This window comes from Canis lupus, chromosome 33 (genome assembly GCF_011100685.1).
Source record: "Canis lupus familiaris isolate Mischka breed German Shepherd chromosome 33, alternate assembly UU_Cfam_GSD_1.0, whole genome shotgun sequence".
NCBI classification, from domain to species: domain Eukaryota; kingdom Metazoa; phylum Chordata; class Mammalia; order Carnivora; family Canidae; genus Canis; species Canis lupus.
In genome coordinates this window covers 1,409,911-1,423,134 of record NC_049254.1, presented here as the reverse complement: position 1 = coordinate 1,423,134, position 13,224 = coordinate 1,409,911, and the positions used below count along the sequence as shown (strand labels likewise).

At 39.7% G+C, this 13,224-nt stretch overlaps 1 protein-coding gene across 1 annotated transcript in view; it reads left to right on the top strand.

The window, feature by feature from the left end:
* Positions 1-499: 499 nt before the first annotated feature.
* Positions 500-13,224, top strand: part of LOC119877848 — a 28,379-nt gene continuing 15,654 nt past the window's right edge. The window contains exons 1-7 of the mRNA XM_038583246.1: positions 500-659; positions 6,552-6,676; positions 6,904-7,060; positions 7,147-7,902; positions 8,138-8,813; positions 9,723-9,906; positions 10,906-11,052. Of these exons, the coding sequence (XP_038439174.1) occupies positions 500-659; positions 6,552-6,676; positions 6,904-7,060; positions 7,147-7,902; positions 8,138-8,325 (1,386 nt within the window). The 3' untranslated portion in view covers positions 8,326-8,813; positions 9,723-9,906; positions 10,906-11,052. The remainder of the gene's footprint in view (positions 660-6,551; positions 6,677-6,903; positions 7,061-7,146; positions 7,903-8,137; positions 8,814-9,722; positions 9,907-10,905; positions 11,053-13,224) is intronic.

Genomic DNA, 13,224 nt, shown 5'->3' with positions numbered 1-13,224 from the left:
AGGAAGCTTGTCGAGGAAACTGTGTTTTAAACAGTAGTAGCTCAATCTGTTGATTTACAGGCTACTGATTTACAAGCTGTGAATGAATTGAAGCCTTCAGCAACAGGAAGCTGTGCCATTGGGAAACCCTAGAGCTCCAGGGGGAGCCAGGGTCCTGCTTGACCGCTAAGAGGAAAACTCACTCCAGGAGCCCCCTGTAATCAGAGTCGTTAACCAGAAGGAAATGTCTTCAGTGCTCTTACATGGCTTTTAATCAGACACACTGACAGAGAGCCTTTGATCAACACATTTGCACCATGAGGTTAACTAAGGGTTCAGTGTGTCCGCATAGATTTCACAGTCAGCTCCAAACGTCCACAACCAACAGAGACACCATTCAAACCTGATCCTCTTGCTGGCCTCCTCTCTGTCCTCTCAACCTCCGGGGTCTGTTGTGGGGATTAATGAACTACATTTTTTGAGCATCTTGCCATCTCTGAACTAGAACTGAGAGGCAAGCATGAGGCGTCGTTGCAGAGGCCTGCTTGTTCCTCCTTTGATATCTGCACACGTCTTAATTGAAACCTTAAACAGTGGCACCAGCCTGCTGCCCTTTAAGAACACAGAAGTGGAGAGAAAGGAACCTCAGGGAGGAATTATCTCACAGACAGAGATCACTGGTGGGTGAAATGGCCCCGGCTGAGTTATTTTTCATTTGCCAGCTTGGTTGGTATCCAGAATCCGTGACTTGAAATGAAACTACCCTGTAGTCACAGAGCAGAGAAACAAAGTTGGTGCACAAGTGCCAGAGGAAACGGCTCACACGGTGCCTCCCAAGGATGCTGAGGAGACAATTACATATTTTTCTATCACTTTAATTCCCTGTGGAAGGGTCCATGTGTTAGCAGGCAAGATGGATGAACTCTGTCTCACTGTAGGGAAAAAGAAATTGCTGGTTCTGCATTGATCCTGACGTTGGGAGGTGTGGATAAGCTGAAACTATCTTTGAGTATTGATTAAAGCAACACATTACAGCATGGAAGTTAAATTCTGCACTTTTACATATTCATTACCGATCAAGTATAAGCATAAACAGTCACGAAATTGTGCGAAACTACAGTTGTGGTTAGGTTTAAAATACTCAGAAATAACATGAGTAAAAAACAAAACAAAACAAAAACCCTAAGAGCTTCCTTTCATTTAGCTGTTGACATAGGATTGACCATACGGATCCAAGTGCTACCAAGAAAAACAAAGGCAATTGTTAGAAAGACATAGGTGTTTTTTTATCTTAAGTATTCACATCTACAATTTTAAGACGTAAATATAAATCTCAAAATACAACTAAGTTTACGGTGCTTAAATCACTTGGTTTTTATTTTTAAACACCCAGGAAATTGAAGAATCACCTTTCATGCTCTACTTACTGACCTGTAAAAGAGAATATGGAAAAAATCATTGAGGCAAAATAAGAGATAAGTGGCTATAGTTATTTTTTGATATATTACCTTGAAACTTACAAAGTTATTAGAGTTTACTGAAAAATATTTTCCTTGCCTTCTTTCAAATTAGCTAATATTTTTTCCAATTTGGAGAAGCAATTAATATCTTTAGCTCCCAGACATCAACGTTTACCTCAAATGGAGTCAAATTCACTTAGTGTTTGTGAATCTATATGTTGTAATTTTTACAAGTTAAATATAATTTAAAGCAAGTAAACGTTAAAGCTTTTCTCTGTAGAAATCACTTATTATTTATTTATTTATCTATTTATCTATTTATTTTGCTTAGGTCTAATTTCAGGAGGAGTCAATTTAGAAATCATGATAAAACATAACATTTTTCTAATTTATCAACTGCGATGCTTTAACGCATTTTAGCAAAGTTCTAACAGCACTAACATAATGGCAAATAAGTTAGGAATTGGTTCAAGACTTTGAATTGCACCAAGAGATCACTGGGTGTCCTTTGAATAAAATAATGAGAATTGCATAACTGATATTCTGGAATTATTTGAATCTATAGAGGTGTCTACCTGTGATACATAGAGGTTAACTTGAAAAAAACCAAAGTAATGCAACTGTTTCCTGGAATTATGTTACATAGCCACGTAAATGATTTTTGCTCATGGCAATGCAAATGGATTTGTGCAAAAAGGTCTAGAGTTCTTATTTGAATTGATTTTAACAGCTTGCTATTTCCTTCATTAATTAGTGGATTAAATAAAATCTTTGAAGACTCTTCATTTCATATTAGTATGATAGTCACAATTTACCCGGTCTGAATATTATACTTAAACAGGCATGAGGCAGAAAAAGGAGCTCTTTTAATTAAAATAAAAGCTAGCTTATTTTAATTTTCCATTATAATAACATTATTACAAAAATTAATGTGAGATCTGATGGTTAAAAATATCTTCTTAAAGGGGATCCCTGGGTGGCGCAGAGGTTTGGCGCCTGCCTTTGGCCCAGGGCGCGATCCTGGAGACCCGGGATCGAATCCCACGTCGGGCTCCCAGTGCATGGAGCCTGCTTCTCCCTCTGCCTGTGTCTCTGCCTCTCTCTCTCTCTCTCTCTCTCTCTGTGACTATCATAAAAAAAAAAAAACAAAAAAAAAACAAAAAAAAAAAAATCTTCTTAAAGTGTGTAAAATTCTAGAATATCTATTGAGGAGGAATGTTTTTATTTTGCTCATTGGAGTTTCTCGAGAACCTATAACAGTGTTGTGTGCATTCAGTATACGTTGTTCCACATGGAGCAAAATATAACGAATGGAAACAGAGAATATAACAAAATCTAACAGGAAGGACTATGTGTAAATACCAAAGGAAAGGCAGAAATCTTATTCCTCCTTCTCCACATAAAAATTGACTCTAAGTAATGCCAAATTCCATATCACAGTATATCCCCCAAAGGGTGGGAATAGAACTGTTAAAATTATAATCTAACATCGCAAGGGACATTTTTCTATTTGTTTTTGTTTTCTTTCCTCTAAGTTTTAAGAAACCAACATGAAAAACTGGCTAATTTGAAAATACAAATATATTGGGGTCTGTCCCAAGGACTGGAAGCAATGGTTGTGAAGCATTTCTCAATATTAAGCTTAGGTGTTTATTCTAAACATAAAAATTTAACAAAATAAAACATTCTCTGTAATTAATCTTTTGCAATAGAATTATATCATTTTTCCCTTTCACACAACCTGTGAAAAATAAATGAGAGTGAGGGATTCCATTTTGCAAACTTTAAGTCAATTCTTCACTAGTTTAAGAAATTTTATGATATGCCTTGTGCAATTTTTTGTGTCTCTTCTATTTGGGTTTTATGAAATTCTTGGAATTATAGGCTTAAAGTCTTTTCAAATGTGGACATTTTTCAGTCATTTTTTTCCAAATATTTCTCCTCATAGGATTTTTAAATTGAATTTGTCCCCATAGCTCATTGATATGATTTACATTATTTTTCAATGTTTTATTTTTATGTTTTATTAAGTAGATTTTATTATTAAGTCTTCAAGTTCACTAACTTTTTTTCTGTAGCAGTTTATCTGCTCTGGATATCCTTCAGTGTATTTTTCATCTGAGACTTTATTTTTTTTTTATCTCTAGCAAGTTCATGAGGCTCTTTTTAAATATTAACATGATTAGGTTTTTAATTTCTTAAACATATACTTTATCATAGCAATTTTAATGCCTGTCTGATCTAGCATCTCCATCATTCTAAGTTCAGTTCTACTGGTTGAATTAATTTTGTTGTATGAGTTGTATCCTTCTGACTTCTTTACATGACTAGTAATTTTTTATTGGATTCCAGATACTGTAAAATTTCATTTGTACATACTAAATTTAGGGGGGGTATCCCTTTAAATATTTTTAATCTTTCTTTTAAGACATAGTTGATTTATGTGGCTACAATTTGATTCTTCTGAAGCTGGTTCTGTAAGCTCAAGGCAGAATCAGTATAGTCCTTAGTCTAGGCTACTTTGGCCCCAATACAGAGGCAATGAATTTCTGAGTACTTTACCTGATGTCCCTTCTAACCCTTGAATATATGATCTATTTCCAGCCCTCCATGACCTCAGTAGTTATTCTGTCTCCTTTCTGCAGGCTCATGTAGGTTTTTCACATGGTGGTCAGTACTCCCCTGATGATTCAAGGAGAATCGGTTCCACATCTCCAGAGTACTCTAATTCTTTTTCTTTTCTTTTTTTTTTTTTAATTATTGATGCTCCATCTCCTTAAATGTTCAACTCTATCTCTGCTAGTTGGGCAATTGTAGGGTGTATTTTTCTTCCTCCCAGATGAATTCCCTGTGCTGCCTAATATCTAATATCTGAAAACCATTGCTTCATTTATGTTGTTCAGGTTCTTAATTGCGTAAGGCTGGAGAATAAGTGTGATTCCTCTTACTCCATCATGGCTGGAACCATAAATCTGTTCTGTGGTTCAATTAAACTGAGTCTTCCCTAGTTTGGGGACTATTTTTTAATATCTTGAACTTTCCATGACTGCCATTGTCTAATATCTGGACTGGATACTAAAAACAATATTTGATGCCAGGCAAGAATGAAGAGCTACGCAGGTAACCACCAAGGACCTGAAGCGGACCTTAACATATGTATAACCCCATGTCATGAAGTGTAAGTCATTTGGTCTCTTTAAAAAGAAAGCATAGTAATCCCCGGGGTATGTACATTGGAAAGAGCCTGTAAATAAAATTTCACTCCTACAGTGCAGCGATGGTTAGAAGCTGGGATCTTACTTTTAGGAAGGAGGTCTGATTTTCATTGTCTATTGAGAAAGAGTGGAAAACGTTGGATAATCTTCAAAATATTAAAGTATTCAGAGTAAAGACGTCTAACATTATGCTAGCAATAATGAATGACTATATAGTCCTTTTGAGGACACACATTAAGTAAATGGCAGATTTGAACTCTAGTGCATAAAGAAAATGTCTTTTCTCTTTTAAATCTCACATTTGTCTATTGTATACAATAAAAAGGAAGGAAGGAAGGGAGGAAGGGAGGGAGGGAGGGAGGGAGGGAGGGAGGAAGGAAGGAAGGAGAAAGGAAGGAAAGAAAGAAGGAAGGAAGGAAGAAAGAGTAAACGAAGAAAATGAGAAAGAGAAAAAAGAGGAAATAAAAGAAAGCAATACAAAACAAAACAATGCACCCTGATTTTTCCATTGAGTAAGAGTAGTAAGAGGCCAGCAAGGAACTGGGTTTTAGAAGAGTGGTAGGGAGAATGTGGTAGGTGAAAGGGAGGAATTTGTGTTTGTTTTTCCTTTCCTATTTTAAAGGCGTTTAGGAAAAGTATAATAGGTAACATAGTTTGCAGTATCTTAAGTGCTGATGAAATAGGCCACAATGAACATTTGCACAGGTTGTTCAGTGCACACTTTTAGTTGTGCCTTCTCATTATAGCTTATAACCTCAACCAGCAGTAGTGATATCACTTCAGGGAGCTTGTTAGAAATATGGAATTGCAGGTCCCACTCCAGACCTACCAACTCAGAATCTGCATTTTAACAAGATACCAGGTTGATTTGTATGCTTGTGACATTTGAAAAGTGTGCACGTGTGTAATGGCTTGGAGTTGGGAGGTACATGCTTGCCTAACAGTAGGGATCTGTCTGTGGGAACCCAGGCTGTTAAAAGGTCTCCTCCTGATGAGCAAGATGACTTGCAGAACTTGGTTGAGGCCTCTGGATCACTAGCCATAGGTTTGTTTTTTTTAATATAATGCACAGAAACCCTAAAGAATGTACTCTCCTCCCTTGTTTCTTTCCCTCTCTTTTTCGAAATACTGCTATATTGGGGGGGGGGGGGAGGGGAGAACAAACCATAGTTCTCTCTCTCCTTTGCCATTCACACAGAACATTTCACTTCTAAGACTTTGGGTCACAAAACCTGTGGGTTTTTTTCCCACACCAAGCAATTCTTCACCATGCCAGCTTAGTGTTGCACAATTTAACTCAATTGTGACACTATCTGGAGAAAGCATCAGTCCTACAGGTTAAAGTCTCAGTTTCACAGGACCCCCTTCAGATGCTAATCATGAGTAACAGGTCCCCAGGTTACCCACAACTTCTGTCTGACTGGCTACCAGTCAGAGGTTCCCACAATCCCCGCCACTGGTTTAATTTATTAGAGTAGCTCACAGAACTCAGGAAAACACTTATTTACATTTACCAATTTATTAAGGAATATGGTAAAAGATAGAGATGAACAGCCAGATGAAGAGATACACAGATCTGGGAGGGTCCTGAGAGCAGACACTTCTGTCCCCATGGAGCTGGGTTATGTCTCCCGATCTCCTTCCTGATACAGGAGTGTGTTTGCCCACCTGAAGGCTCCCCGAACCTATACTATTGGGATTTTTGTAGAGGCTTTATCACGTAGGTATGATAGCACACTAACTTCATCCTCAGCCTTTCTTTCTTCTCAAGGAAAGGGGACTGGGACTGGGCATTCCAAGCTTGGTCTTTGCCATGACGGGTCATCGAGGAGCCATCAAGAGTCATCTCATTAGAGCAACCTAAGAAATTACAAGAGCTTCAGGATTCCTGTGCCAGGGACCAGGGGCGAGATCCACGTATACACTTCCCGCTGTCCTGCGCCTCTCCTCTGGCTTCCACCGGCCAGCCTGAGCTTCAAGGTGAAGGAGAAACTGCTGCAACTCCCTCACGCCAGTCAGAGGGTATCATGTGCAGTGTCTCCTCCCTCTACTATCTGTGCCCCGTAGGCCTCAATGTGAAGCAGCGGCTTAGCTTAGCTTCCAAAGGGGCGTTCACTGACGTGCCCGGATAATCCTCAGGAAGGTAGCGTGCTATCAAAGGAATACGCAATTTGTGTCGCATAGACATATGCTATTCATGTCTTTTCTCTTTTAAATCTCACGTTCTGAAATAATTATATTGCGGGCAGTTGGCCAATTTCAGTAGAGATAAAACTAGATTGGATATATCAGCTGCTGGCTACGTAAGAGCGGGAGCCTGCCCGCCTAACCTGTTGTCCGCTGCTGTCTGGTGCTCCCAGCGCTTCCTGGGCAAGCGACGGGCCCGCACTGCTGTCAGGCTGCCAGGTTGCTAAGTGGTCACTTAGGTCAGCAAGCCAAACTGCAGACAATAACCAAGACTTTATTCATTTCTGAGACAGTGTAAGTAACAGGCAAATCTAGGCACCAGCTCTGCAATGCCTTTCCCCCCACAGAACAGCCCCGGACGTGGGTCAAGTACATCAGCACAAGCAGGGGCGTCTTTTCACTGACATCAACAAAGGGCTCCTGTCACGTGTGGCCCCGCAAGGCTGGGGGGTGGCGGGGAGAGGAGGAAGTGCCAGGGGCAGAGGGGAGTCCTGGGGAGAGAAAGGTGCGGTCGGCGGCGGCCAATAACGAGGCCTCCAGGGGGAGGAGGAGGAAGGCGAGCCCCTGCGGCAGCCCCCGTGGAACCGCACCCCGGCCACGCCCTGAGCCCGGGGTCGGGGGGCAGCTCCCCAGCCCGAAGCCCCCCAGGCACACCTTGTCATGGCCTCCAGCCACACACAGAACATACTGGCGCCCTCTGGCCCGGGCCCGACGCCCCGCCCACAGCCTGAGAAGCCAAAGCCAAGATGCCCACTTGGAGCGGAGTTCCGGTAGAGCTGCCGGCGGGCCTCGGGCTCCTCTCGCGAGGCTCTGTCGGGGGCGGAGTTCCGGTAGAGCTGCCGGCGGGCCTCGGGCTCCTCTCGCGAGGCTGCGTCAGGACGGCCGGTGCTGCGCAGGCCCCTGCAGGCCGCACCGGGCCGGGGCCCTCAGAGCAGCAGGCAGGCGTCCTCACGGAAGGGTTTCTGTCAGGCAGAAGAAGAATATCAAACATTTGTCACTCGGCGGAGATCCCGTCCCTAAGCTGCGTCACTCACCATTTCTAAATGTTTGCTTACCTGAGGGTAAATATGTGTTATTTGGCTTTTCAGAATTTTGTTCTTTGTTTGAAGCAATCATGGATCAAGTTGTGACCATGCAGATGTGGAGGTTAGTCTATTAGCTAGTTTCAAGGAGAAATTTTTCCAGGTCTTCCAGCGGCAGTTTTGGTGAAGGGGGACATCCTCCAAGGGAATAAGTATATTTTTTATGCTACTAGTTTTAGCGGTTTTAGATTATATTTTGCTGCTTCTGTTACAGAAATGCCTGTAGCAAGACCCCAGGATTCAATTCCTTACCACACTGAGACCTTCTCTATTCCTACTGTATCCTGCTGCTCTGAATGGCAGCATACATCCCCAAAGTCATGTGCTCCTTCCTGTGCCTCGGACCCAGCCGTGGGCCGCAGCCGCCTCGGCCAGCAGGCACATTCCACCTTGAAATCCTGAGCGCAGCGTCTCCGTAGACTGTCACCTCCTGCCTGAGTCCACAGCAAGGGGAAGCAGCAGTGTGGATGGACTCCACTGTCCAGGGAGCACCTCTGAGTCCCCACGACTCTTCTTGGACATCATAAGTGGAAGGAACGCCTTCAAATAACTGGAATTTTGTGTTGTTGTGGCGCTTTTTTTTTTTTTTTTTTAGTCAGGAAGTGGAGCATTAGGAGTACTTACTCTGATTTTAAAATTCCCTCCTTGAGTCTTTTTTTCTTTTTTTATCCTTATGTCATGGAATTTTTTTACTGCTTATATTTGGAAATACTCAAAACTGGTTAGAATTCTCACGAGATGGTAGCTAAGAACTCATATGCTCCGTATGAATACCAAACAAATTACAATTTTTAAAAACAGAATCAAATGAGTTTGAAACAATGGTCATGACCCTCTCAGTAATCTGATGAAAAAAATGAAGGTAGAATTTCAAGGATCAACACTGGTTTGTAAGTATCATTATACTGGGATAAGAATAAGCCTTTAAGTTTTTATTAGAATGCTGTAAAACCCTGGAACATACAGCATAGTCAGTAAATAGCTGACCACATTAATTTTTCTGCAGTATTTAGATGGCTACCGAGAAAGGTATGAATGGACTCTTAGGAGCTACATTTCAAATCTTATGTTGAAATAGGGAAACTCTTCTGGAGAGTAAAGACATGAGAGCATTTTTCTCCAGGTTCCCAGATCACCAGAATATCTGTAGGTCTGGGAAATGGGCTACAAAATTGGGAAAAACCATAGAAGGTTCTCAACCGATGATTAAGAGGATAATTTATAAGAAATTGCAAATGTTTTCCAGAAAGATATGTCTACACTACGGGGGAAAATACAATTTGGTTATTAGCTAGTGAAAATTTTTGAAGCTTAACATAGTAACAGCTGTCAAAGATGTGCCAATAGCTGACCAAATCTATTAAAGTTCATTCATGTTCTCATAGTGCAATATAGCTCAGTGCAGTTTCCACATTTCCAAAAAGACAGAGCTAATAATGTCTGTCTGTTATTGTGTTATTGTGTAATCTAATTGACAGTTGTTACGATAGTTAGGACTAGAGGCTTTGCTCCAGGTACTTAACAGATAAGAAATTAGATCCCAGAATGTGGATCAAGCATGTTTTTGAAGAGCATAATGTAGTTGTTACTCCTCACATTGAAACTGATGTAAGAAGTAAATGAAATTTGTATAAGAAAAATAAAGTAGCTTAAAGTAAAAAATTCATGCCAATTGCACGCCTTTTTCATTCCAGGAAGAGGAAAGCACCTAAGATGGTAAGTCTTCAGAAAGGAATCTCTTCATGGACACACTTCTAATTTCTAACATGAGTCTTTTCTGTTTGTATTTATGCCATGAGAACATTTCTCCAAGTCTAAGACACTTGGCCTCAAGAAACACCCAGAAAGTTCTCAGCAGAACAATTAGAACTGGTTGCCAATTCAAGCCCCTGGGAATAGTCCAGGGGGAGCAAATTAAGAAGTTCAAGGCCAGGGAAGCTTAGGCTCTCTAAATCATGTCTCTCCTGCGATATATACACTAGGGTGAGTTTTACCTTGTCTCTATTTACTTTCTTTCTACTGGTTGGAAACATTTCCCGAAACAAAACAGTTTAGATCCATAATAAAAATGAAATGTTTGTTTCTAACTGCCTGAATAGATGGCACAGTTGGTGGTGCTGCATACTCTTTCACAGTACTTAACTGACCCAGGCAATCATAACAAGATAGCTATGGATTTCTCTAAGGGCCAATATTCTGGTTACATCAAGAGGAGCTTTGAGATGACTGTAGCTGGTAATGAGAAATTAGAATATTGATGAAGACTTTTCTAGTTTTAAGTTGCAGGGAAAAGGAGAAGGGGGTTATTTATATTTTTTATCCCAAATATAAATGATAAGTATCCATCTTATGCTCAAAGAAAAAATGTATGTATTACCTAAATAGTGGTGAGTAATCTAAATGTGTCAGACTCTGGGCTAGGAAATGTAGAAGAAACAGAAATTGACTTTTCCTTCCTGAACTTTCTATTTAATAAGGGAAATAAGACACATATGTAAATATAGCAAAGAGGATAACAGATGGCAGTATTGCAAACAGAGAAAATTGTTAAAGTTGAATTCCAACAGAGGAATCAATAAAATCTAAATACTAATAAAATGTATTTTGTGGATGGAAAAAGAGGCAACCTAGGATGCCTGGGTGGCTCAGTGGTTGAGTGGCTGCTTTGGGCTCAGGTTGTGATCCTGGGGTCCTGGGATCAAGTCCCACATTTGGCTTCCTGCAGGGAGCCTCCTTCTCCCTTTGCTTGGGCTTCCGCCTCTCTCTGTGTGTCTCATGAATAAATAAATAAAATCTTTAAAAAAAAAAGAAAAAGAGACAATCCAATTTCATGCATAATTGAGAGAATTGTAAATAAAGATTTTATGTGTATGGTGTAGTGTATAGGACTTTTGAGGCTTTAATATGGTAATATATGTGGTAAATTTACAAAAAGTATATGCAGTTCAATTTTGGATATCTTGAATTTGCTCTCCTATACAGACTCTGAGGGAATATGTCCAGAACACATATGAAAATATGAGACTATGACTCACTGGGATTTGAACTGCATACACAGATTTGTTGTTCAACCACAAAGAGGTGTTAGTTGACACCATGACTTTGGAAAGGAGAAGATGTACGAGCCAGGTAAGATACTGAGAGATCAACACTATCTGAAGAGTCCGGAAAGAAATGTAAATCTGAGAAGTCAGATATGTAGAGAGAACTAGTAAAGGACTAACCTTGTGAAACCAAAGAGAATAAATCTGTAATGGAGTGGCATCCACATTTGGATGACACAAAAATCAAGGGAAGTAAGGACTTGGAGAAGGCTAGTGAATTTAGAGATTGGGCAACACCGATTTAAAGTTCTGGCAAACTTACAGACAACACACAGGGGATACATTAAATAATGACTATGAAAAAATGAAAACTAAACAAGCTTTTTCTCAAATTATGAATAGCTAAAGAAGGACTAGCTATTTGATGCCACCTTGAAGATAACAAACAAGACATATGCAAAATAGGTTTATTTGTGCAAAGATTAACTTATCTATAAAGAAGAAAGGTTTAATGGAGAGGAGATAAAAACCAAGACCAATAATTCTGTATGAAGGATGAGCCTGAAGGAGTGGTTGATGGTAAAAGAAAAAAAAAAAAAGGAACTGGTTTCCTATGAAGAGGGTATTATAGCCTTCTCTCTCTCTCTCCTTTTCTTTTTTTTTTTTTTTAACTTTTTGATTTTTTCCACAGGGGGAGGAAACTTGATAGAACATATCTTGCCAGACAGTTTCTCTTCTTTTCAGTGGTCTGCTCTCCTGTCACTGGCATCTGGTTTTATAGGTCTTGTAGCATTTGTGCTTACCTTTGAAGCATTGGGTATGCTTTTATCATATCTACAGAAGTAATTTCCTTTAAAATACTACAAAATCATTCTGAGCACTTTGATTTGGCTGATTGTGGCACTCCTTTCTTTAAGAGGTAATTCAATTCTGGAATTCGGTCTTCTGGAAATATAGTTCCACTTGTATTTACTTTATGATGAAGATATTAATTCAGACAGCATGCCATTTACCTTGAGCAAATAACATCCCTTCACAATGGAATTTTCCCTCACATTTATTAAAAGTGGATAATTACCTCATCTTCATTCCATTTTCAAATTTATATATTGAAAAATAATAAAAAGAGAGGAATGCGTGGAATGACAAATGATATAGATTAATAAGAAATCAGTAAGAACCAAACCTTATGTATTTTTAAATCGACCTTTATTTTACTTGAATAAAAAATGTTTTCTTAAAGTAGATGTACAGAATATAACATCAAATATCATGCTCATGACCACTAGTCTGTAATTATCTCAAATTGATCACACACACATAAACACACACACACAAGGCCATAGGAATTTTTAAAATTTAATATGTCTGCTATTATTGTGAAGCTATCTTGAAGCCATATTTGCTGGTCCAGTCCTAAAATCCACGTCCCAACAATTGGGTTAGGTTTCAGAATATGTTCTCCTAAGTCAATTACAGGAAGTTATTGCTCTGTCTTTAATCAGAGTTGTTGGTCTAATAGTCCTAGCGTGGACTTTGTTCTAGATATTTCATTTCCAACAAGAAATGGGCTCCTGGGTGGCTCAATCAGTTCAGTGTCTGCCTTTGGCTCAGGTTCTGACCTTGGAGTCCTGGGATCGAGCCCCCACATCAGGCCCTTTGCTCAGCAAGGAGTCTGTTTCTCCCTCTCCCTCTGTCCCTCCTCCACTCATGATCTCTTGTGTTCTGTCTTAATCTCTCTGTCTCTCAAGTAAATAAATAAAATTAAGAATGGGACCATAGCTTACTCTTGTTCCCTGATGCATTAGAAGACAATGTAACTTACTTTACCATTGTTTGCCTACTCGCTGAAAAATTTCACTCTGGTCTATGGTACCATTTATCTGACTAAACTTAAAGTTGAAAAGTGCCATCCCCTACAATGCTCTCCTGTTACTTATGCTAATAAAAATATGCTTCCAGTTTGATTCATCTCATAGCATTTATCCAGCTTTAACTGCATGAGCAGGAATATTCTCTCTAGCATTCCCCAACTGCCAGTAAATCTGTAATGCCCCCCACCCTCAGAAAAGGCCTACAGTTCAAATTTTAATACTTAAAAAAAAATCCATGTAATTTGTTTTGTTTTTTTCATTTTAATTAGTTTCAGAGGTAGAATTCAGTGATTCATTAGTTGTACGTAACACCCAGTGCTCATTACACCAAGTGCCTTCCTTCATGCTTGTCACCCAGTTATCCCCATCTCCCACCTACCTCC